Raw genomic sequence first — 19,892 nt, 5'->3', positions numbered from 1 at the left:
ATCTTCCAAACTTGGGTGCTCACTGCTCACATGCGGTGCATTCTTCCGAATTTCTCGGAAGCCGTGGAAACATTTCCTCACGATACAGCCGCCCAGGGAAACGCCTTTGCTGACTTGTTGCGACGCCGTGGACGAAGGTGCGCGGATCCAACCGCTGCGTGACGGGCCCTTCCTGCTCTCCCTCCTAGCTGGCGCAGAAGAAGATTTGAGCGAGGAGAACTGTTGTGATCATACCGTGTGTCGGAGTTGGCGGTTTCCGAAGGAGTTTATGCGTTTGAAGTAGTGGAAGGATAGACTGAGTATCGGTTTGCTCCAGCTGAGAACCTTGAAGATTTGTGCCCACGGAATCCAAGAGCTCGAACATGAGCTCTCTGGTGGCGTCGAAAATAATTGGCAAAAAATTGCCAAGCTGCGCTTCATGCCCATCAAGGAGGCGACGGCAGCCCAGCGCGAGACGATCCTGGCCGTGGCTTCGTGGGACGACGACGTGAGTATAGTTTGTATAGTCGTGGTACCCTCAGGAGACCACAACTAAGACTCCATGTCGCTTACTCGAAACTTCCTTCACGCGTTCTCTCGTACAGGACTATAACGAGGAGACTCTTATCGAATGGGACTTCTTTTCCGTGTGAACGATCTGCTATCCGAAACGCTCGTTGAAGTTTGGAGATAATTATAATCGAGTCTCGGAATCATAAGAGTTCGAGAAACTCCGGATCTCGGAGCGAGTTCCATAAGAAAGCTCCATCTAATGTCCTGATCCGTTTCCGACCGCGTTTCTCTATGGAGGACAGTCTCGAGTTACTGAGCGTCGATTCCCGGACGAGCATTTCTGTGCTTCCACTCCCTCCCCTCTTCCTGGAATACGCGCTTCCGGGACAGTCATGACCGAGGGATTTCCCCACTAAGTTTATAGGGACACGTTAGGGAAAGGATCTCCTCCGAACGCGGGCAGCGGACGGTGCACCGAAAATTTCGAAGGGTTGATCGAAACATCAGGATCAAATGTTTGATGAGCTCTACCGCAGGGCTCATCCTGCGCGACGAATTGCGTCAGACGTACTTGTATCAGATGAGAAATCTGACTGATTCAAATTTCTGCTCGAGCGCGAATACTCAGCAGCAATATCTATTTCACAGGACAGCCTTATTCAGCTCTGGAACATCTCGAGGAATGATGAAACCGATGAGCAATGCGAGCCGCAAGTTATGGCACAAGCCAATATCCAGGGCGACGTTGCCGCGATGGAGGTGAGTTTTCTCCGGATTTACAAGTTTTTCCGCGTCGCTCCGTGCAATGTCTAAAACTAGCGGGACATGACTCCGCGAGCACCTGCCCGATGGAGTTCCTTCTCCCCATCAGTACTTTTGCATGGGATCCAATGCAATCCGCTGTCCTGCTCCCATGGCGTCGGGATATTTCGATACAGAGAGTGAACTCGTCGAAGTGGCTCATTCTAGAATTTTGATCGAAACTTCTTCAAGTCATGGAGTTTGTTAAGGCTCAAATCGTCCCATTGCGAATATATTCAATAGATCTCAGTGCGCCAGCTGGAGGAATGAGATTGGGGTCTCGACTAGTCTGTTACGTCTCCAGACATTCCACGTCGCACGACAGCTGCGGCTAGTTCTTACCACGATTTTTGAGGGAGACAATACCGAGAGTCCAGGACTATTTGGAACACGTCTTATACGGCTTTGATTGTGGTGAGGTCGGTTTGTACGATGACCTCTGCCTTTCTCACTTTCTTCGATCATCTCTACGCGAGCCTTGGCCGACGGCATGTCTGGGAGGATGCGTTCCACCGGTGTGTCCTCGAAAGCTTCTCGGAACGTTCTCAAGGCTTTTCCGACCGCTACACATACATGGCTGTCGATGCCGCTAGACCTCTACTCTCTATGAGGGAACCTCTTCACTGGATCCACGTATTGCCGGAGATATTTCGCAGATTCGTGCATGCACTTGAAACAGGCTGATAGATGCGAATAAACGGCAGGAACGGTATTCGTTCGAGGAGACCGCCCCGCGCAGAGCCCTTCGGAGAGACTACGCGCCCTGATCCAGAGCTGATCGATTCCTGCAACGGGATTCCTGCAAAAAGTTGGGATCCTCGACGATTGGATGCAAGGAGCATCAAAAAAGCTCGCATGAACCGAAACTTGACTTAGCTCGGGAGCGTCGCTTAGAATTTCGTCGACGATCTCCGCCGAGAGTCGCACGATTGCGACACGTAAGAACATTCCGTAAGCGTTTTGAGTCACACTGAGACGAAGGGTGGCGAGTCGGATGTCTCCAATCGATGTGACGAGATGATCTTGGGTTTTCGCTATTCCTCTGCAATCGGAGAAACAAGACAGCTCAAACGCCAAAGTTTGGCGTATGTCCATGATAGGAGATTCCGTTCCCTGCTACGTCAGACTCAAGAGTTGAGCACCTTGGAAGCTTTTCGGAAATTATGCAACGGAACTCGCTAGGGTCTTCGACCGGAGGAACTGTGACTTCGGTGGTCATTCGTGGTTCCTCAATATACTTGAGAATCATCCCGGACTCGTTCCCTGTTCTGTGTAGGCAGAGTCGATGAGAATTCCGTACCTTTCTCCGACCAGTTATCGAATCCCGGAATCAACTCCCGAATCTCAGAAACTTATTCCGAGATAACAGTCTAATTGCAAGTTTCGCTTCACAGTTCATCGATCCCAATAACCTCATCGTAGCCACATCTGCCAGTGAGCTCGTCTTATTTGAATGCTCTGCATCGGTGAGTGCAACCTTCGCCACAGTCGGATCATCCAATGAAAGTACCTGATGAGAAACTCTTGTCATCAACATGTGAAAAGAGGAAAGGGAAATAACCTTCATCTTTCTTCTAGTCAATCACAGAGACCCGTCGATGGCCGGCGGCGATCGAGTCCGCGATGCCTTATTCCGGCCTTGCCGTGAGACAGGGGACCGAAGGCGCGGAAGTTGTCACAGTAGGAGAGGACGGTTTCATAAAAAGGTTCATACTTAAAGATCCCAAAGACACCCCCGCCCAGTCAATCGAGTCGGGAGCCGACTCTCTTACCTGCGTAGCCTACCTCGGTCAAAATGAAGTAGCCGTAGGGAACCTCGCGGGACGCCTCCAAATTTTCGACCTCAACAAATCTCAAGAAGTTCGAGCTTGCCTACTGTAAGTGGATCCGGATAATTAATAGTCAACAGCGTCATGTGCAGATCCTGGGGGAGTGCCGGATAACTAACGAAGAGAATTTTTGCACCGTAGGCGTCAAGACGATCTCGTCGGCATCACATGCATTTTGCAGCACCCATCCCAACCGCATCTGGTATTCTGCGGCACGGAAGCGGGTTCGATCTGCGTTTGGGATCTCCGTCAAGAAGATCAGCCCAATCCATCCGCATTCTACAACTGCCACACCGTTCTCATTCCCGAGCTACGCTTTCACGCATTGTCGACTTCTCATCTCATAAGCGTGTGCTACGACGGAACAGCCCTCTGGTGGAACGCGAGCAAACTCATGAGTCCCTTCGAGACTACAGCGGCTCTCGCGTCCAACCGAGAACTGAAGAGAACTCAGAATTCAGGTATGCCTTTCGAATTCGCGTCCTCTCGTAAAACAGACATATACCGTCGAAGCTCAAATCGAATCGCTACTCGACCCCTCTTCAAAAGTCTGAATCCGCGTAAATCGGCGTCGATATTTTTCCTTCCAGACACGAGTGGCTGGCTTATGCCGGATGTCATGAAAGATCGCATGGAAATTGAGAGACTCGTGGAGCCGTCGATATTCTGCGTGAACTCTGTCGATTCCAGTGGAGATTTGGTTGCCGTCGGTGGTGATTCGGAAATGCTACAGATTTTTCTATTCCGGTGTAAATATATTGCTATCCAAGCTCAGCGACGAATGATTGAGTAAAACCATGTTCAAATATGTTCTCAGAGGGAAATGGATACGGGAGGCAGTGCCACAGTGGTATTCATAAAGATATCTTTTATTTGATCGAAGCGGTGTCTGTGTTCTTTTTCCGCGGAGCGGCTCGCGAACGGCTGACCTAACAATCCTCAAGAGAAAGGCGAGGGCGGAGGGAGAAATCTAGGGAAAGACAGAGGGGGAACGAAGAGGTGCCATAGGTGAAAAATGCATCGATGCACGACCCAGAAGAGCGCAAAAACCGTTGGAGACGCGGAGTGTGAGGCTCATTAAAATAATACTCATCAAAGTAGACCCTTTGCGTGGAAGGAGATAGCGGAGAGCGTTGGATTTGGAGAATATAGGATTATACTTTGAAGCTGAGACATGAGTGGGGAGGGCATTCCAAAGACGGGATGTGCGGGAGAAAAAATGTGTTGAACTGAGCAGTACGATTGGTGTTTTTACGGTTGGTGAGTTTTAAAGAAAATGGGGTCGCCTTGCATCTTTCCTAGTGACATCAGGTCGACTGCGGCTCCGAGGATATGAGGTGACACCTTCATCTATGTAATTCGGATCCTCCATATCAAATCGTGTCCGAGGAGGGACCCGACGGCTTCCCGTCTGGATCCTTCAGTATGGGTATCGGACTAGGATGACTACAAGTCCAAAAGGGTACTTGAGTCCCTGTACATCTGAGTAGGTTTCCTTATAAATTATGATGGCGGCTAGAAAGATAATGGTCTCCGAAATATCAATTCGTCCCTTTATACCGCGCACTCACGATGACTGAGGTCTTTGTCTAAGCAGCGCTGACGCTTCTGAGCAGGTGGTTCGGTTTGATCGATTGATGCAATTCTTTATTCCTAGGAGTCTCCCTGAAAGCCCAGAGATTTTTCAGGGGGCTCTGGCGCGAAGCTTGTGAAGATTCTATTTCCTTTTGCCGATAAGTTCCTCCTGTTGGGATCTGCTGCCCACGGTTCGATAACTCGGGAGCGGTTTCAAAAGGGAAGAGACCCGTTTTTTTCGTTCCGACCACCTAGAGGGTCGAGAACTGACCGGCAATTAGACTCACTCAGACAGCCCATCCGGGCTTCATCGACGGAATAAAAACCAAGCTCCTAATGATTGATATATAAGAAGTTCTATGTTCTTCTATAGTCTCTTTATTAATCATCGAGGGACGCAAGCCTGCTTCGAGGAGTTCTTGCGGGGAGCTTCGAGGGTGTCTCCTCGATTCGCTTTGACGGCGTTTTTGTGAGATACTTCGACGGTGTTTTCGTGAGATGTCCAGACGGTGTCCGCGTGACAATCGAAGTCGGTGATCTCAAGCGTGTCGGTGTTTTCGTGCAAATCATACTCGGTGTCCTGGTCCGGGCTGTTGACGGTGTTCTGGAGCTCATTCTCGACGGTGTTTTGAGATCGTGACCGTTGACGACGCCGCGCCGCATTCGTGCCGCAACTAGCATGGGATTATCCGGGCGAAGCTCGACGACACCGTCGCTGAGCTCTGCTTTGAGCCCCCGAAGTTCTTCCTCCAGAGAGTTGATCTCTATCTGATGCTGGACGACGAGACATTCTCTACGTTCCTCGGCGTCCCGTAGACATCGTTTCAGATCGCTCACTGAAATGAAACCAAATTGTGTCTCGAGAGCAATAGGCGTCGAACCTTATCCGCGATTGACTGCGGGAACGAGTCGAGATCTCCTGCAGTCGGCGGAGTCTTCTCCGTGAAAGATGCACCCAACCCACCTTCTTCGACCAGCGTCTCATGGTCGTCCAATTGATCCTTCAGCGCTACCACTTGCTCGCTTAGTTCCGTCACCTGGCGCTTCAAAGTTGCCGATTCTCCCCGAGCCTCCACGCACTCCGCGAGGGTTTCCCGGAGCGACTTCTCTTGTTCCTGGACTGCTTCCTCCAATTGATGCAGCTCCTTATTCTTATCACTCATTTTGCTTTTCAGAGCCCGATACTTGAGCTCCATGTCTTGGAGTTTATCTTGCCAGTACCTCAGCGTGTTTTCTGCTTTCGTTTCACTCTCTTGAGCTCCATCCATTGGCGGGAACTCGGGCAGATGACCGAATCTCTCGCGGTAGAGATAAACCTCTGGCCAAAGTCTGTCCTTTAGATATTGGCTCAGTTTCGCATATCCGTCCTGTGGAGGAATGTTTTACGAGAATCGTCAGTCTCCATGAGAGAATCGGATGTCTTGACTCCGTCCTGCTGAGTCGTTCGTTCTGCTATGTTATCGAGCATGGACCTACCCTGTATTTCGTGTACTTGTCTTTGTAGGTCTGGATGTCCTCTTCGAGCTCCTCCACGAGAGTCCTCTGCATGTCTCGATGCATTTCTTCCAACTCCGCACGCTGCGCCGAAAATTTCTCCCTCTGCTCCTTCATCTTGTCCTGATACATGAGCTTGATGTTTTCTTTCGAAACCTCGCTCTCCCTCAGTCTCCCCTTTAAGGATTCGATTTCCTCTTCGTTCGCTGTCAGCAGTTTCTCGGCGCGGAGAATATCTCGCGCCATGTCGTTGAAGTAGCTGGCTTTGACTTCAAGATAAGCGACCCCGTCGTGCACGGCGGTGCCGTTCACGGCATCCTGCCAGTGCTCTACGTCGGTGTCGTAGACGATTTTCATCGGACTGTTCTCAATACAGCCGAGAGTTAGTCTTCGGAGCTGTCGGAGTCGCTCGATAGGTCTGACTGGATCCTGGACGATTTCTGAAGCGATAGCAGAGAATCTGATCGTGTCCATGGTCTCATCCTGTAGGTGGACGTCGGGGTTTATGCAGATGATCAGACTGACGTAACCCCCTTGCGTGAAGAACGGGTTCAGCATGCGGGTCAGTTTAGAATCCCGGAAAGGGGCGGCTATGCCTTTGTCTTTCTTGCGCAAGGCTTCCAGGCAACGACCGAGAACCAGAAGGGAATTGTTGATCGCGCCTGCTTGCCTTAGCGTCGTTCCTGAAGTCCCGGTCTTGGACTGACGCTCGCTGCCGGCGAGATCGCTGATGACGAAATGATTCACGAATGGTTTCGCTGTTGCTCCTCCCCGATGCAACCCCTTGAGATCGAAAACCAAATGCGATCGCGACGAATTGTCGTTCAATTTCGTTTTCGCCGTTGCTAGATTCTGGCTGGCGTACTGGAGGAGAGCGTAAGCCTCCGACGCCGAGTTGACGGGCAGCTGTATAAGGTCCTTGACAAAGGTCCGACCATTGGGATCCTGACCGATGGTGAGCGCCTTGCGTTTCCGTTTGGAATCAGCGCTCAGGAGGTCGGTTATAATTTCGTTATGGATATCGTATATCGATATCCACATGCTGCGGGACATGTCCGATCCGTCCTCGTGTATGGAGGTGAAACTGTCGTTCGGTGGAGATTCCGCGAAAGAATATTGGTCGAAAGACCTGGTGGACCCTTTCACCTGGAAGAGACTCGATCGTTGATTTCCGAACAGGAGAATGCGGATCAGTGCTCCTTATAAGTATCTGGTGGACGAGAATGATTACAGCGAGCAAACCTTCGAGAGTAGGGAGTTCTTCATATCTTCCAGTAGGTCGTAGTCCTCTTCCGAAATATCCTGGATCCCGTCAAACTTCGACGGCTGATAGCAACTTCGTGTGATATTTCCAAAATCCGAGAGAGAAGGTTTAAAAATGATATTCAGCATCCTCGGCAGGATGCCAGGATCGGCGTGGCTGCCCAGGATTGTAAAAGTTTTCCCGGATGAGGTCACCCCGTAAGCGAATGTCATCACGTTGGCTCCTTCTTGAAATTTCTTGATCAAATGAGCGCTTGTGCCATCGAAAACTTCTTGCTGACTTGCATCCCCGGAGAAAATCCGGGAATACTTGGCCCTCTTATTCGATCTGTATGCTGTAGAGAAGAATCACGGTATCGATAGCCCTGAAGAGCTTAGGTGGGCTCGTTCGGATCCCAATTGAGATTCCGGATTTCCTTTGTCGTATTCATCAATTGCAGCGATCGGACTTTGGCTCGGAGGATTAGCTCACCATGATTCGTTTCCACTGTTTGGTCGTCGATCACCTTGATCGACATTTCCTCGTCCTCCGACGGCTTGATCCGCAGATAGACCGGAATACATTGACGCGACTCATCATCACTCGCCTGACTGAAGTCGATTCGGCGAGGTTCCTCGAGTGTCGATTCTGTCTAGAAATATTAATAGAGCTGATGGGTTCGCGTCCATGTTGACGATCTTGGGAACAATACTTTCCAGGAGCTCCACGAGTTTCTCCATGACCGAGTCCTGTTGGAGACGGGGAGCCGTGATCGCGCTGCGATTCGCCTACCTGAGTCATTTCACTTGCTTAGGCAGGAATCAAGCATTGATCCCGATACCGATCAAGGGGACATGGAGAAGCCCCGCTCGATCGAGGATACACAATAACATGTCAGCGGCGTTCGATAATATCGGGGGTGCACGTCAGGGTCAGCTTCCTCAATCACTTTTGTTTAGGAGACCGAATATCTAGAACCGGTCTCTGAAAGAGTCTCTGATGATTCGTCTTCTATCTGCATGGAAATACGCGCATTATTCTCACCGAGAAAATGATCTCAGCCATGAATGCTCTGCAAATGTCTCAGCTCCCGGGTCCTGAACCGAAGTTGTCTGATTCAGCTGCCTTCATGTATTCACCGCGAGAGCGACTTCCGGAGGAGTACATCTTTCCGGACGCCTGGAGGCAGGAGCGTGGGGTCTATCCATTCGATTCATCTATTGACTCGATTTTCTTCCAGAGAACTCGCTTGATCCCCGCGTCCTCAGTGCGCGGATCAATCGAAGCGAAATCGAAGGCATCATATTCGGGTTGATCACGATTAGCCGCCGTGATTCCAGATCAGTCCACGAGTCTGATTTCAGACCGTTTCATCCGAACAAGGGAGACGCAGATTCTCTCCGATCGATATTTGATTGAAGTCAAGACTCACGATACAGTGACTCTCGACTCGTCTATCGATAACCGCGCGGACCATGTTTCCGACAAAGATCAACACGCGGGCCTCATCATCTCCTGCTCTCTGGACTGTCAGGAGGGGGAGAATCAAAACAAAAACAAATGTCTTCTGCTGCTGCTAGGTGAACTTCAGGAGAGGACACCGACACTTCGGGGATTGACAAAACGTGAATCGATCGGGGGAATTTCGTGAGCGAGATGGCTCTGTCCATGCTTCGTCATGGACTTCAAAGTGGTCGAGCCCTCATCTCAAGCGTGCGTCTCACGCCCGCGGCGACTGCGGTGATCAAGAAGCGAACCATCATAAGCAAACAATTCAAGTGAGTATGATTTAGATTGGACCAGATGTCCCTATTCAGATTCGCGCTCCCCGATCGGGTCTCCTCGGGAGCTGGTGGAACGGAGTCGGCCTCTTCTCGAATCGTTCCCTCGGATGCACGAAGCAATCTCATTCATATCGGGAGCCCCGTGACGATCCAGCCCCAGCAGCTGATCGAGCCCCGGGTCGAATTCTCTGTCTAATACGGAATCCCACGGCAAAAACTTAAGACTGTCCGTTCGGAATCACAGGGAAGAAAACCCCGACAAGCCTAAACCGTGGCCGTACGAGAAAATGTCGTTCACGGTTTGGGATACCTTTTCGGAGGACACCGCGGATCGGTTCGACGAGAATACGAGGCTCATCGTCATCGACGGCAACGTAGGCGTCGGAAAAAGCTATTTGGCGAAGAAACTCGCTGAAGAGCTCGACTTCTTCTTGTTTCCTGAAGCCACAATGGACTTCAAGTTCATAGACGACACAGGATTCGATCTCAGGTAGCAGGAGAAATTACTCGAAATTTATCGCAGAGATTCATTCCTACGCATGCATGACTAAAATAGCTCGAGCCGGACGGAGACCGTGACCGAACCGGATACTTTCTGTCCATGGCAAGATATCTCCCCCAGAACGTTCTTTAATGGTATCTGAATCCTTGCAGATCCATCTCGGAGCATTTCCCCGAATCCTTGAAGCCCTATGACCTCGAGAGATTTTATTCACATCCGAAAACCATCATGACGGCCGACTTTCAGTACTCCATGCTGGCTTTGCGGCTCGAGCAATACATAGATGCGCTGGTGCATCTTTTCAACACCGGTGAGTGGAGAATCTTCTGGCTCTCGAGCCACAAGAACATCGCCCAGTTGACAGAGGATTCGTCGTGACAACTCGGAAATTTTTCATTCCGCAGGCCAGGGAGTGATTTTGGAACGTTCTCCGTACAGTGACTTCGTTTTCGCGGAAGCCATGCACAAAGCTGGCTATATCGACAATTACGATAAGGAAGTCTACGACAAGATGAGGAGGAACTGTCGGGAAGACATTCTCAGACCTCATGTGGTTATCTATCTCGATGCACCAATCGATACTCTGCTACAGAGGATCAAAAGTCGTGGAGTGGTAAGGGAGCACGGGATTTCTTTTTTTTTTATCACTGACTGGGTTTGGTCGAGAAGTGTCTCTCTGAGTATGCGCAGAGCTCAGAATTGATCGAGTTTCTTCCGTCCTCACAGCCATGCGAGCAGAACAACAAGGTTCTGACGCCGGAATACCTCGCCGAAATCGATCGATGCTATAAAGAGCAATACCTCCCGTCGATCAAAGACCACGTCGAAGTGCTTTCTTACGACTGGTCGACTTTCGGGGACCCGAGTCACGTCGTAGAAGATCTTGAGCGGCTACCTCTTGACGCGATGCTCGATGATCGATTCGAGAGCAAACTTTCTGACTGGAGAGGGTTCAATGACCGCGGATGGGATGCTCTGAGAATGAAGTAAGTTTCGCTATCAATAGAAAGACACCTGCAAGAGGAATTCTGTTACTCTATATCGCCTAGTCGTGTCCTAGGTCATCGTCGGATCGAGGATCTTCTAACGATATGTATTCCTCAAACCTCAGATATACCAATGAGAAGCGTCGGCTGCTCGTCGAAGCCATCTACAGCGTCGGTCGCTATAATCATCCGAGCTTGAATGCCCCCTACGGCGACGTAGAGTTGTACAATACAGCATGGGAGACCTATTACAAACCGAAGTACGAAAAAGGCTTCAACGAAGAGGATGGCAATTCGATCGGGCTCCGTTTCGAAACCGATTATAGAGCGATGCAGAGGCACGAATTCTTCCGTACTCGATGAAGGAAACTTGTTCAAGTTTTGGAGGGATAGTGAATGACCTTTAGGTATCTGAGACCGGAATAAATTGAGTGAAAGTGAGCGGATGTATGACCATCCTTAACCGCCAGGCGAGTCGGAGGTCTCCTCAGAGAAATAATTCCCATCTCCCGGAGGGGGATCCTCGAAGGTCCGCCCGGGCAAGCGGAATGCCCTCGGAGAGGTCCATTCGTCGATGAGATCATTCATCATTTCTGAAAGATCTCATCATGGAGCCCCCGATTACACATACCTATTGAAGGAAGCAAGTATCGAACTACGACAGTCGCAAAACTCGTCAAGAAAGGGACGGGCATCAATTCGACTTTGCGAGATCATCAGGACCATCATGGAGAATTGCGACGCACTTCACGCCCTTGCGGCGGCGGTCAGTTCCTTCGCGAGCAATCCCGTCCGAGGGGGGCGAGATTTCTGATCATGTGATGTCACGACTCGAGTCTCTCCTGTTTCGGTCTGCGCATCGGCTGAGAATTCGATTGAAAATTTCGATCTAAGGTAGTTCATAAAATGGCTTCGGTGCCGCTAAGGGATGTGTCGACATGAGGAATTGTGCTCCGATTGACATCCGCGAGTACGCTCGGGGTCGTAGTTCTCGGCTGCCCCGTCCGAGAAAATAAGAATTAAGCGGTCTCTGTCGACATCCCGACCGACCGGTCGGGAAGCGGGAAGCTACGGAAAAAAGCTGCCGTCGACCCACCGGGATCCGCCGCGCCGCCCGATACAAAATTCTTGATGACCCACGGAGCGCTTTCCGTCGGGGACGTCTCTTTGACGCTTCCCGTAGGTTAGCAGACGACCCGACTGCGCAAGAGCATGCTGAATCTCCGTGAATCAACTCTTCGACAGACTCCCCTCGATCTATGGTTCCGCGACCTCCCGAGATCTTCTGCGAGTGCAATCCGCTGCCGTGAGAATCCACCGCCTTACCTCAAACAATTTGTTCACCAAAAGTCGTCTGCTCTGTCATCATCATTTTCACAACAAGTCACCACAACTAGCGGTCGAGTTTTTCCTTGAATTCATGGAGCACTCCAACGCCCGACCGGATCAGTTCCGGTAGCTTTCCGTGTACCCGTGACAGGCTCGTGGAGGGCGGAGCTGCTTGGAGGAAGGATTCGGCTCCCGAGTTCCGGGGCATTCTCGGAAATCAAGGACATCTCCGAGAGGAAACAGGCAAACCTGTTGGTCTTCAAAAAGTCCCTTCTTCCTCTTCGAACTCGAGAGGTGAGTTACGTCTTATCTGGATGCTCATCCTGTGGATCATGTGTCTTCGATTTGCGGGTTTCCGATGTCTAACTCAGAATTTCGAACAACGCCTGCAGCATGGCTCACTTTTTGGTCCTCGATATCCATTCGCGGCCGAAAAATTCCGAGTTCTTCCTCTCCATTCAATATTGAACACATTGATATCCGAACTTGATATCTGTCTCGACAAGGTGAATGGCCGAACATTCGCCAGCTTTGAGAACATGTGACCGATTCGAATAGGAGTCTTCGAATTTTTTGTGCCTTCCGCAGCTGTCAACTCTCGGCGACTCGATAAAGTGAGCGGGGGAGATATAGTTGCTCGTGAGTTGATCTGGAAATTCGTTCTGGAAAGAGAGTGCGTCCAATTGGGTCTGGGATGAGTTCGTCGCGGGCTTTCCCTCGAATGCTAGTCGGAAACTTGAAACATCTTCCCAGATGAACTCCCGCCGGCGGAGCTTCCGCAGGGTCTGTATGTGAGCGTTCAGAATCTATCGGGGTCCTCTCGACCGGTGAGGTGATCGGGAAGGCTTTCAAGCTCCGTGGGCCGAGAATTCCAGTGAAAGTTCATCGAGAAATACTGGGACTTCCAGAAGAAAAATCGACCGCCACCTCGAGGAGGGACTCGGGAATACTTCGAGCCGGACCCTGGCGCCCGAGATCGGCTGATCACGTGATAAGCTCTTCTTAATTTCAATAATTTCAGATGAGTCGACTTCCAGCTCCGAGGAGCTTCAGAACCCTCGGAGCAACACCGCGAAGATCCGCGAGATTACCCGTCCCGAGACGAGAGGTGTCCTACTTCGAGCACCTCAGCAATCAGAGAAAATTGAAGGTACGTCCTGTGTCCGCGAGCTCTGCTACACCTGTTCACGTTCGCCCTTCTGCATTCACACTTGGCGGTGCCGCCGCCACCGGGCAAAACCTCCTACGCTGGTTGCGTTGAGATGCTGCGAGCAGTTATTCGGAGGTTCCCGAAGTCGATATCATCGAGGCAATTCCTCCAGTTTCTCGATTCGATTGCGTCCCTTGAGGTCTCTGGGAGCATCTGAAAATCGTTCTGATCTCCCCGGAACTCACAATCGATCTGAGGAGCGCTCGGGTTCGATCTGGAATAGGCAGGTAATCGCTCGATCTCAGGGGATTCTTCTGCTCCGACACCGGACGGAGCTCCAAACTGAAGGATCGACTCGGAACTCCAGATATCCATCCTCGTTGTCTGAGAGCGAGTCGAAGAAGAGTCCCTTCGTAGCGCGGCTTATGGATGCAGGAATTCCTCCGGAGAGGGTCCCTCCCATTAATCTAATTTTCCTCTTTGCTCCTTCTGCAGACTCTCCTCATCAAATTCGTTGCAAGGCGGCTCTATGGGGGTTTCAGGCCAAGTCAGAAACGGAACACTAAGCTGACGGTCCGCTTGGAAGACCTCCTCACAGTACCGTATCTCGAATCGGAAGTTGTCGAGTTCCTCGAGAGAGCCAGACTTCACGACGCGATTTTTGATCACGACGAGATGTTACGGGCTCATGACCAGTGCTTCCGAGCGGTCAGTAATGTGATGTGCGTCGGCTACAGCTTCGACCTCGACGATGGCCAGATACGTCGGTTCCTGAACGTCGCTCGCCGAGCCTTGCGCCAAATGAAACGTACTTTGCGGAGTATGGTCGAAGCTCGCCGTCGATGCATACTCAACTTAATTTCGGATTTCACGCATCTGACCATCCATCCCGATGATTTCGGACACCTTGAATGTCGCCCGGATCGGAGACCCGCGCTATTCAATCACAGATTCTTCGCCGTCCTCGAAGAAGCCACAAAAAAGAAAATCCGGGAAGACGCGTGCACGAGATGAGTGTTGACATTGCGCGATTTGATCAGTGTTAGATTCCGATGTTTCCTTGTGCGAGGCTCTGTTTGTGAAAGCACAAAACATGCATCGATTAAGGAAGATGAAACGGACAAAGCCCGGGAAAGCAAACGAGCGATTGGAGTCTGGTGTCCCTCCAGTTCGAGAAAAGTGGATGCGATCAATTGTTAGGGCAGCGCGAGTATTTCGTCCTTGGCCGTGTCGACCTGAACGTCAGCTCGTATGGAAACGTGCTGTGTCGGACCATGAAGGAATCGTCTCCGCTGGAGTCACATGTGTCTTTCAAACGTATAGAATCAAGGAAGGAGTTGTGCGATCACACAGAGATGTTTTTTGATCTCGTAGGTTGAATAAATGTAAATTTCCTATCAGTGGTCTCATTATACGTAACTATCTTGCGGTTGGGAATGCTCCTTATGCGGAGTGGCTGGAGATCTTCCAGGACAGGTCATTCCCGAGAGCGGCTCTATTCCGGGCTCCTTTTCTCGGAGATGTAGATTATCATCGAGCTGCCCGAACTCGGTGAGAACCAAGGCCACACCTGGCTTGATGGTGCAAGGGCAGATCTCATTATCGAAACTCATGCTCCTGAATTCCAGGAGAGCTTCCCCACGGATTCGAGGAATAAATTGAAATGAAGGCTATACAAAGGTATCTACGACTGACTCGGGGGATAATATGAACGTGAAAACTCGTACTTCTGACGGGCACTTTCCAGCCGCTATTCGTCGATATCTTCGGATTCCCGTCAATGAAGTCATACCGACTGATATTTGGGGCTGGGAAGTTGACGCGATCGCGCCAAAAGCCGTGAATTTTCACGGTATTTTCAGGCGATCCTCCATAGGAAGTCAATGGGGGGTGAGAATTGCCGTGAATTTTCGGGAAAAATGCCGTGAATTATTCCCAGCCTTACTGATGTTCATTATTGGAAGAAGCACTTGAATCATCTTCGAGGACGTTCACGCCGAGGGCTCAGAATTTCTTTATGAATTCATTCCCATAAGGCCCAATTTGCTCACTGACTGGAAAAATCCTGCCGCCATTTCGAAAGATAATCTCTCCATTAGTCTTGCAGCGGCGAGGGTGGCGGCAGTGCAACGAAAATCACGGTCTCGCGAATTTCTGAAGAGAAAGCATGCAGTATGTTCTCAAGATCTAATTGAATTCTCAAACAAAGCGAGCGCGTTGAGTGCCGAATGCATTAGGGATGCGTCATCAGCCGAGAACACCCTGAGCAGGAGTTCGAAACAGGGTGGATCGTAGGAGAGAAACTTCGGGTCCCCAATGGAGCTTTTGGAAAGCTCAAAACCGATTTGTATAAGAGAGGGAAGAGACACTTCGCATTTAATATCGTACGCGTGCTGGAAGCGGATCGACGTCGCTCCTGTCGCCGCTCGAGACTGTCACGGAGCAGCTCCAGGGATCGGATCAACCTCTACCGAGCGAGCGCATTGCAGATGGATATGAGATCTTTTTATTGAGGAATTCATCGAGCGTGCCATTCGAGTCCCCGCTCACTCCGAGTCCGACGGGCGATAGAGCCCGACGGGCGCGGGGTTAAGTACACTCTTAGGGTATGACCCCCCGTCCATATCAGGAGACTCCATGTCTCCTGCTTGCGAGTGAGGGGACCGAGGAAGCCTCCAGCAGCCATCTTGCACAGATCGACGGCAGCCTGATGTTTGCGATTCATACATACGAGCACATCGACTATTGTTTCAAGAGAATCTCCAGATCATCACAAAAATAAACAAAGTTTTTCTACGACAAGATGACAACACAAGGGCTGAGAATGGTCTTATTAGCAGATTCCGCCAGAAGCTCAGTCGCCGAGCTCGGGATGGACCCAAGTCGCAGAGGTAACGCACCAATACCATTGGAGGCTTTTATTTCGAGTGCTGCTCTATCAACTACTCCTTCTCCTATTGAGTATTCGCAACTGTATTGCACGCAAGCGCCTCGACGGTTAAGGTAGAATCATCTCGTCGTTGTTATTGTCATGTGGTTCCTTCTCGAAGTCACGCCTCCGACGAGCCTGGAAGACGAACAGAGATTCTGCTCTTACGAATCGCATTCGGAGTTCCAATTTCTCCCCTAGCCATAAACGTGAAAACCGGAGGCGAGGGACACCGAACAAAAAAAAGACGTGAACGGGTGATTGAAGGCAAATACCTCATCTTCGCGCTTAACTGTGTGGACTTTACGGATTTCTTCCAGTTGCCGCAGTCTTTGGTTGTAGACCTCGATCTGATCGCGCAGTATGGCATCCTCGATCTGTTGAGACACGGATAGAGCGCGTGACATTACGCTTCATGACGTGTTCTGCCCGAACAAGACAAGAAGCTCTTGAATGACTCTTACCCTGGCCCGATCCTCGTCGAACTCCACGCATCCGATACCGTCGAGCCTTTCAAGGTCAATCCAGCCTCGCCATCGAACGCACACGCCGTTCATGATGAAAGAGCTCCGCAAGTGGACCTTCATTGAACATATCGCTTGAATGGAAGCTCACAGCGAAAACCTACTGACTCTGCGGTTTGATTTGATGGTTCCTCGAGTGATATCCTCGACACTGTCTCGTAGCGAATATTCTCACCTTTCCCCTTTCTTTCGAGAAATCGCAGTAGTCTTGAGGGTAGCCCAGGACAGGGGGACATGCGCTGAACATGAGCTGTAGATTAGTTCCGTTGGCGACGAAGGCGATATCGGTATGTCCTTCTCGGACTCCGCTCTGGAAACGGATCTGGCGCTCCTCGCGCGGTCTGTCACGGAATCCAGTGTACCTCACCTGAAATAATGCGCGGGGTGAGCACAGTTCGTACGACAGAACATTCGACGTAGCTGAACTGAGATAACCTAAACAATAAATACTATGCGGTCTGGCATTTCACCAGCAGCTTGTTGACTCGGCACAGGCGATTCCGACCGCAGCATCCGGTGTTATAGTCTTGCATATTCGAAATCGGTCCTCGTCACCGTATGCGTCCGAGATGACGTAAGTCCCGGGGCGTCCCCTCTATCGACATACTTGTCTGAACGGATGGCTTTGATTTTCGGTCGAGCTAAGATCTTTGGATCCCCATTGAATTCTTGGAAACACAGAGAGTAGGAGTCGCTGTTCCGAATCGTTCCGAGCCGAAGCCGATTCGGGGCCACTGGACATACAAAGCCTTCGAGCTGCCATCGAGATGCAGATCTCGTGATGTAACTCGCATACCCCGAAGGAACTCGCCGAAGCTCGGCGTTATTGCTCACAATTGGGGAAGGGACTCCACTTTTAGTTTTGTCGCAGAATTGAGTTTTTTTCTGGAGCCCTTGTCGCCTGAGAGCCCAGCTCGACGACACTAATAGCTTCGGATCCACTCGAGGCCCGAGTTTTCGAGGACACTTCACCGCGGTGTGACGATGCGCACTTCACATCGATTGCTCATTCACATTGATCACGAGCGTCGTTTCTCTATTACGAAGAGAAACATTCTTGTTGAGATTTGGGGGGAGCTCCGGCCATCAGAATTTGCAATCTGTCCTATTCACCGGAGGGCTCCGATCGCAACGAATTCCTGACGTGCTAGTCTGCTTGATAGACACGAATACCGGATCGAGTCGATAGCGGTACCTCTCGAAAACGTCGAGAAACCTGACTCACCTCTCCTTCACGGCTGAGTTTTTTGAATAGATCCTCAGTCTCGAACTTGTGTTTCTGGTCCTTGACCACCCGCGGGATTTTGAGCAAATACCGCGGGAGTTGATCGAACACCGAAGGCGTCTCGAAGGGCAGCATCCTCCGGGTACCACCCGGAACGCCTATTTCACTCCAGCCCACGATTGCGAGTTTTTGGTTCGGGAGCTTGAAGCACGATTGTGACGTTGCGCCGGTGGCTGGCACACGAGATTTCTGAACAAAAATCAGGGAAACCCAATGGATCGTCAGGGAAGAATCCCGGGAACCAGAGAAGAAGCGGTCGGCCGACTCGGGAACTCGCTTGCTGACGGACTGACTGACGGATCGACCGACCGACTGGTAGCCGACGGTCCTGCAGGACGAGTTGCCTTCGACGCCAAGGAGTGAAGCAAATTATCCAAGATGGAGCTCTCGAAGGCGGAGCCTCGAGGGCCCTCCAAGGGGAGCAGAGGGAGCGTGGGGAGTGCGCTGCTTGTCGCTGGGTTCTTTGCAAGCGCTGGCTGCACGGGGAGAAGAGCGGAGGCACCTCAGGAGAGGAAAACGGTTGTCTGGCGATAGATACAGCAGCAGCAGAGGTACGAAAAGCGAGCGTCGGACGAGTCGAGAGGACGAGAAGCGTATCACTGACTAAAGGCGTCGTCTCGCTCGGTGATCTGACGCAGGAAGTCAAGTTCGCACTTCGAGTTCCGATCACAAAATCGATGTTGACCAGATTGAAGTCGAAGGCACTCGACCGAAGCGTTCGGATATTTTTTCTCCTTCACGCGCCCAGTGATTCTCGTTGCCTGAGAACATTGCTCGGACATGAAACTCAACGACAACGACAGCGACGAGAAGAAATTCTCAATTCTTTATCCGAAAGCGAAAATCCGGCGAGTCCATTCTGTGAAACGCGGTGTCGCCTTGACGATTCTGATGAACGAATTTGAGTCCGACGGAACCTGATAAGGTATGGCGCACCGTCCATTGACAAATATTCACAAGCTCGGTGTTGGATCCAGATTTATGATGTGATTCTATGGGAAAGTTCGAGCCGAGGCCGCTTGGCGCCAGCCGTCGGTATTGTTTGATGAACAAACTTCTTGTATCTCAGCGAGACGATATCGCTCTCGAAAATAGGCTCGGGCCCGAATCCCATCGGGCTCTCCGGCTCCGTGCGCTTCCCGAGACTCCGAATGCGCCATCGTCCTCCCAATGGAGCATTTTCCCAATCTCGCTCTCAGGCGCAGTTTGCTACTACTTGCGAAAATGGTGCAAACACGCTCTCCTTATGAGAGCTTGGGTATCACTTCAACTGCTCTATGAGCTATAGCTCAAAGACGAGTGAGCCCTAGCGGAAGATCACGTTAAACAGAGCTTGATCCCGCGATCGGATCCCTCAGACACGTGACGAGAAATAGTTGTTTCTCGTGCACGAGAATCATGGTGTATCACACAAGATTCGAACCCCGCGTTGATCTCGAGCATATAAAGGGGCGGAGTACTTCTAATAGGTGATCACTTGTGTCAATATTCGCTCGTTTAGCGGATCCTATTCGACAGCATCGAGTTCCGTGAGAAAGAAGAGGGAAATATCCGATACACTCGAGGATTAATTTTCTGAACATATAAACACGCAAATCTGGGCTTGCTGGCATTCGGATCCTATATGTATTTCAAAATGAGAGATTCCTGCATGGTATCCGCATGCAGGACGACCGCTCATTTCTCGTTATTCGATCAAAAGAACCCCATCCGAAAGTCTCGTGCGAGATGCCGACATGAGACGAGTCCTAATGACTTGTAGCGATCGGGCGAGGATCATGGATGATCACCTGATCAACGACCCGACTTAGGAACGGATGAAGTGCGAGCCAGCTTCCAAATGAATGTCGCGGCCAATACGTATTCTGAAACAAGCTGACGAGTCACAGAATCAGCGCAGCCGGCGGCGGATGAACAATCCTTGTCGTTCGCTGGCGTTGCGGCCGCTCTTCATGCGTTTCTGTTCTTT

The 19,892-nt window shown here is 50.9% G+C and overlaps 4 protein-coding genes and 1 long non-coding RNA gene across 5 annotated transcripts; 3 read left to right on the top strand and 2 right to left on the bottom strand.

Annotated features, from left to right (window-relative positions):
• Positions 1 to 362: 362 nt before the first annotated feature.
• Positions 363 to 3,915, top strand: LOC100898043 (nucleoporin Nup43). Its single transcript, XM_029112298.1, is given in 7 exon segments — positions 363 to 399; positions 402 to 487; positions 1,141 to 1,251; positions 2,688 to 2,759; positions 2,872 to 3,170; positions 3,264 to 3,583; positions 3,713 to 3,915. Coding segments are annotated over 7 exon segments (1,128 nt in total).
• Positions 3,916 to 5,064: 1,149 nt separating this feature from the next.
• LOC100897897 (kinesin-like protein KIF20A) lies at positions 5,065 to 8,317 on the bottom strand. Its single transcript, XM_018640578.1, has 6 exons — positions 8,227 to 8,317; positions 7,927 to 8,086; positions 7,434 to 7,789; positions 6,174 to 7,337; positions 5,662 to 6,064; positions 5,065 to 5,533 (listed from the first exon to the last, which is right to left on the bottom strand). The coding sequence occupies exons 1-6, from the start codon at positions 8,233 to 8,235 to the stop codon at positions 5,079 to 5,081; spliced, it is 2,547 nt and encodes an 848-aa protein (XP_018496094.1). The 5' UTR covers positions 8,236 to 8,317; the 3' UTR covers positions 5,065 to 5,078.
• A 679-nt stretch (positions 8,318 to 8,996) lies between these two features.
• ND-42 (NADH dehydrogenase (ubiquinone) subunit ND-42) lies at positions 8,997 to 11,148 on the top strand. Its single transcript, XM_003746106.1, has 6 exons — positions 8,997 to 9,212; positions 9,463 to 9,708; positions 9,873 to 10,030; positions 10,125 to 10,333; positions 10,447 to 10,706; positions 10,832 to 11,148. The coding sequence occupies exons 1-6, from the start codon at positions 9,091 to 9,093 to the stop codon at positions 11,067 to 11,069; spliced, it is 1,233 nt and encodes a 410-aa protein (XP_003746154.1). The 5' UTR covers positions 8,997 to 9,090; the 3' UTR covers positions 11,070 to 11,148.
• Positions 11,149 to 12,073: 925 nt separating this feature from the next.
• Positions 12,074 to 13,866, top strand: LOC100897750 (uncharacterized). The gene is made up of 3 exons (XR_001951215.1): positions 12,074 to 12,329; positions 13,057 to 13,185; positions 13,681 to 13,866. It is a non-coding gene; the product is annotated as an uncharacterized LOC100897750 (long non-coding RNA).
• A 2,224-nt stretch (positions 13,867 to 16,090) lies between these two features.
• On the bottom strand, positions 16,091 to 18,250 carry LOC100907102 (protein big brother). Its single transcript, XM_003746107.2, has 5 exons — positions 17,864 to 18,250; positions 16,814 to 17,005; positions 16,579 to 16,695; positions 16,390 to 16,491; positions 16,091 to 16,252 (listed from the first exon to the last, which is right to left on the bottom strand). The coding sequence occupies exons 1-5, from the start codon at positions 17,996 to 17,998 to the stop codon at positions 16,184 to 16,186; spliced, it is 615 nt and encodes a 204-aa protein (XP_003746155.1). The 5' UTR covers positions 17,999 to 18,250; the 3' UTR covers positions 16,091 to 16,183.
• Between the last annotated feature and the right edge of the window lie 1,642 nt (positions 18,251 to 19,892).

This window comes from Galendromus occidentalis, unplaced genomic scaffold (assembly GCF_000255335.2).
Source record: "Galendromus occidentalis unplaced genomic scaffold, Mocc_1.1 scf7180000077488, whole genome shotgun sequence".
Taxonomy (NCBI): Eukaryota; Metazoa; Arthropoda; class Arachnida; order Mesostigmata; family Phytoseiidae; genus Galendromus; species Galendromus occidentalis.
Note: the sequence above shows the minus strand (reverse complement) of the source record. Positions and strands in the feature narration are given on the sequence as shown.

What these genes read in the sequence shown, in the direction of transcription:
- LOC100907102 (XM_003746107.2), bottom strand. Translation starts at nt 17,998, where the DNA reads ATGCTGCCCTTCGAGACGCCTTCGGTGTTCGATCAACTCCCGCGGTAT. An exon ending in TCGACGAGGATCGGGCCAGG is followed by an intron (nt 16,492 to 16,578) that starts GTAAGAGTCATT and finishes GTGTCTCAACAG; the next exon opens with ATCGAGGATGCCATACTGCG. An exon ending in CAGTTAAGCGCGAAGATGAG is followed by an intron (nt 16,253 to 16,389) that starts GTATTTGCCTTC and finishes TTCGTCTTCCAG; the next exon opens with GCTCGTCGGAGGCGTGACTT.
- LOC100897897 (XM_018640578.1), bottom strand. An exon ending in AACAGTGGAAACGAATCATG is followed by an intron (nt 7,790 to 7,926) that starts GTGAGCTAATCC and finishes TCTTCTCTACAG; the next exon opens with CATACAGATCGAATAAGAGG. An exon ending in ACAAGTACACGAAATACAGG is followed by an intron (nt 6,065 to 6,173) that starts GTAGGTCCATGC and finishes ATTCCTCCACAG; the next exon opens with GACGGATATGCGAAACTGAG.
- ND-42 (XM_003746106.1), top strand. Translation starts at nt 9,091, where the DNA reads ATGGCTCTGTCCATGCTTCGTCATGGACTTCAAAGTGGTCGAGCCCTC. An exon ending in GACACAGGATTCGATCTCAG is followed by an intron (nt 9,709 to 9,872) that starts GTAGCAGGAGAA and finishes GAATCCTTGCAG; the next exon opens with ATCCATCTCGGAGCATTTCC. An exon ending in TGGGATGCTCTGAGAATGAA is followed by an intron (nt 10,707 to 10,831) that starts GTAAGTTTCGCT and finishes CTCAAACCTCAG; the next exon opens with ATATACCAATGAGAAGCGTC.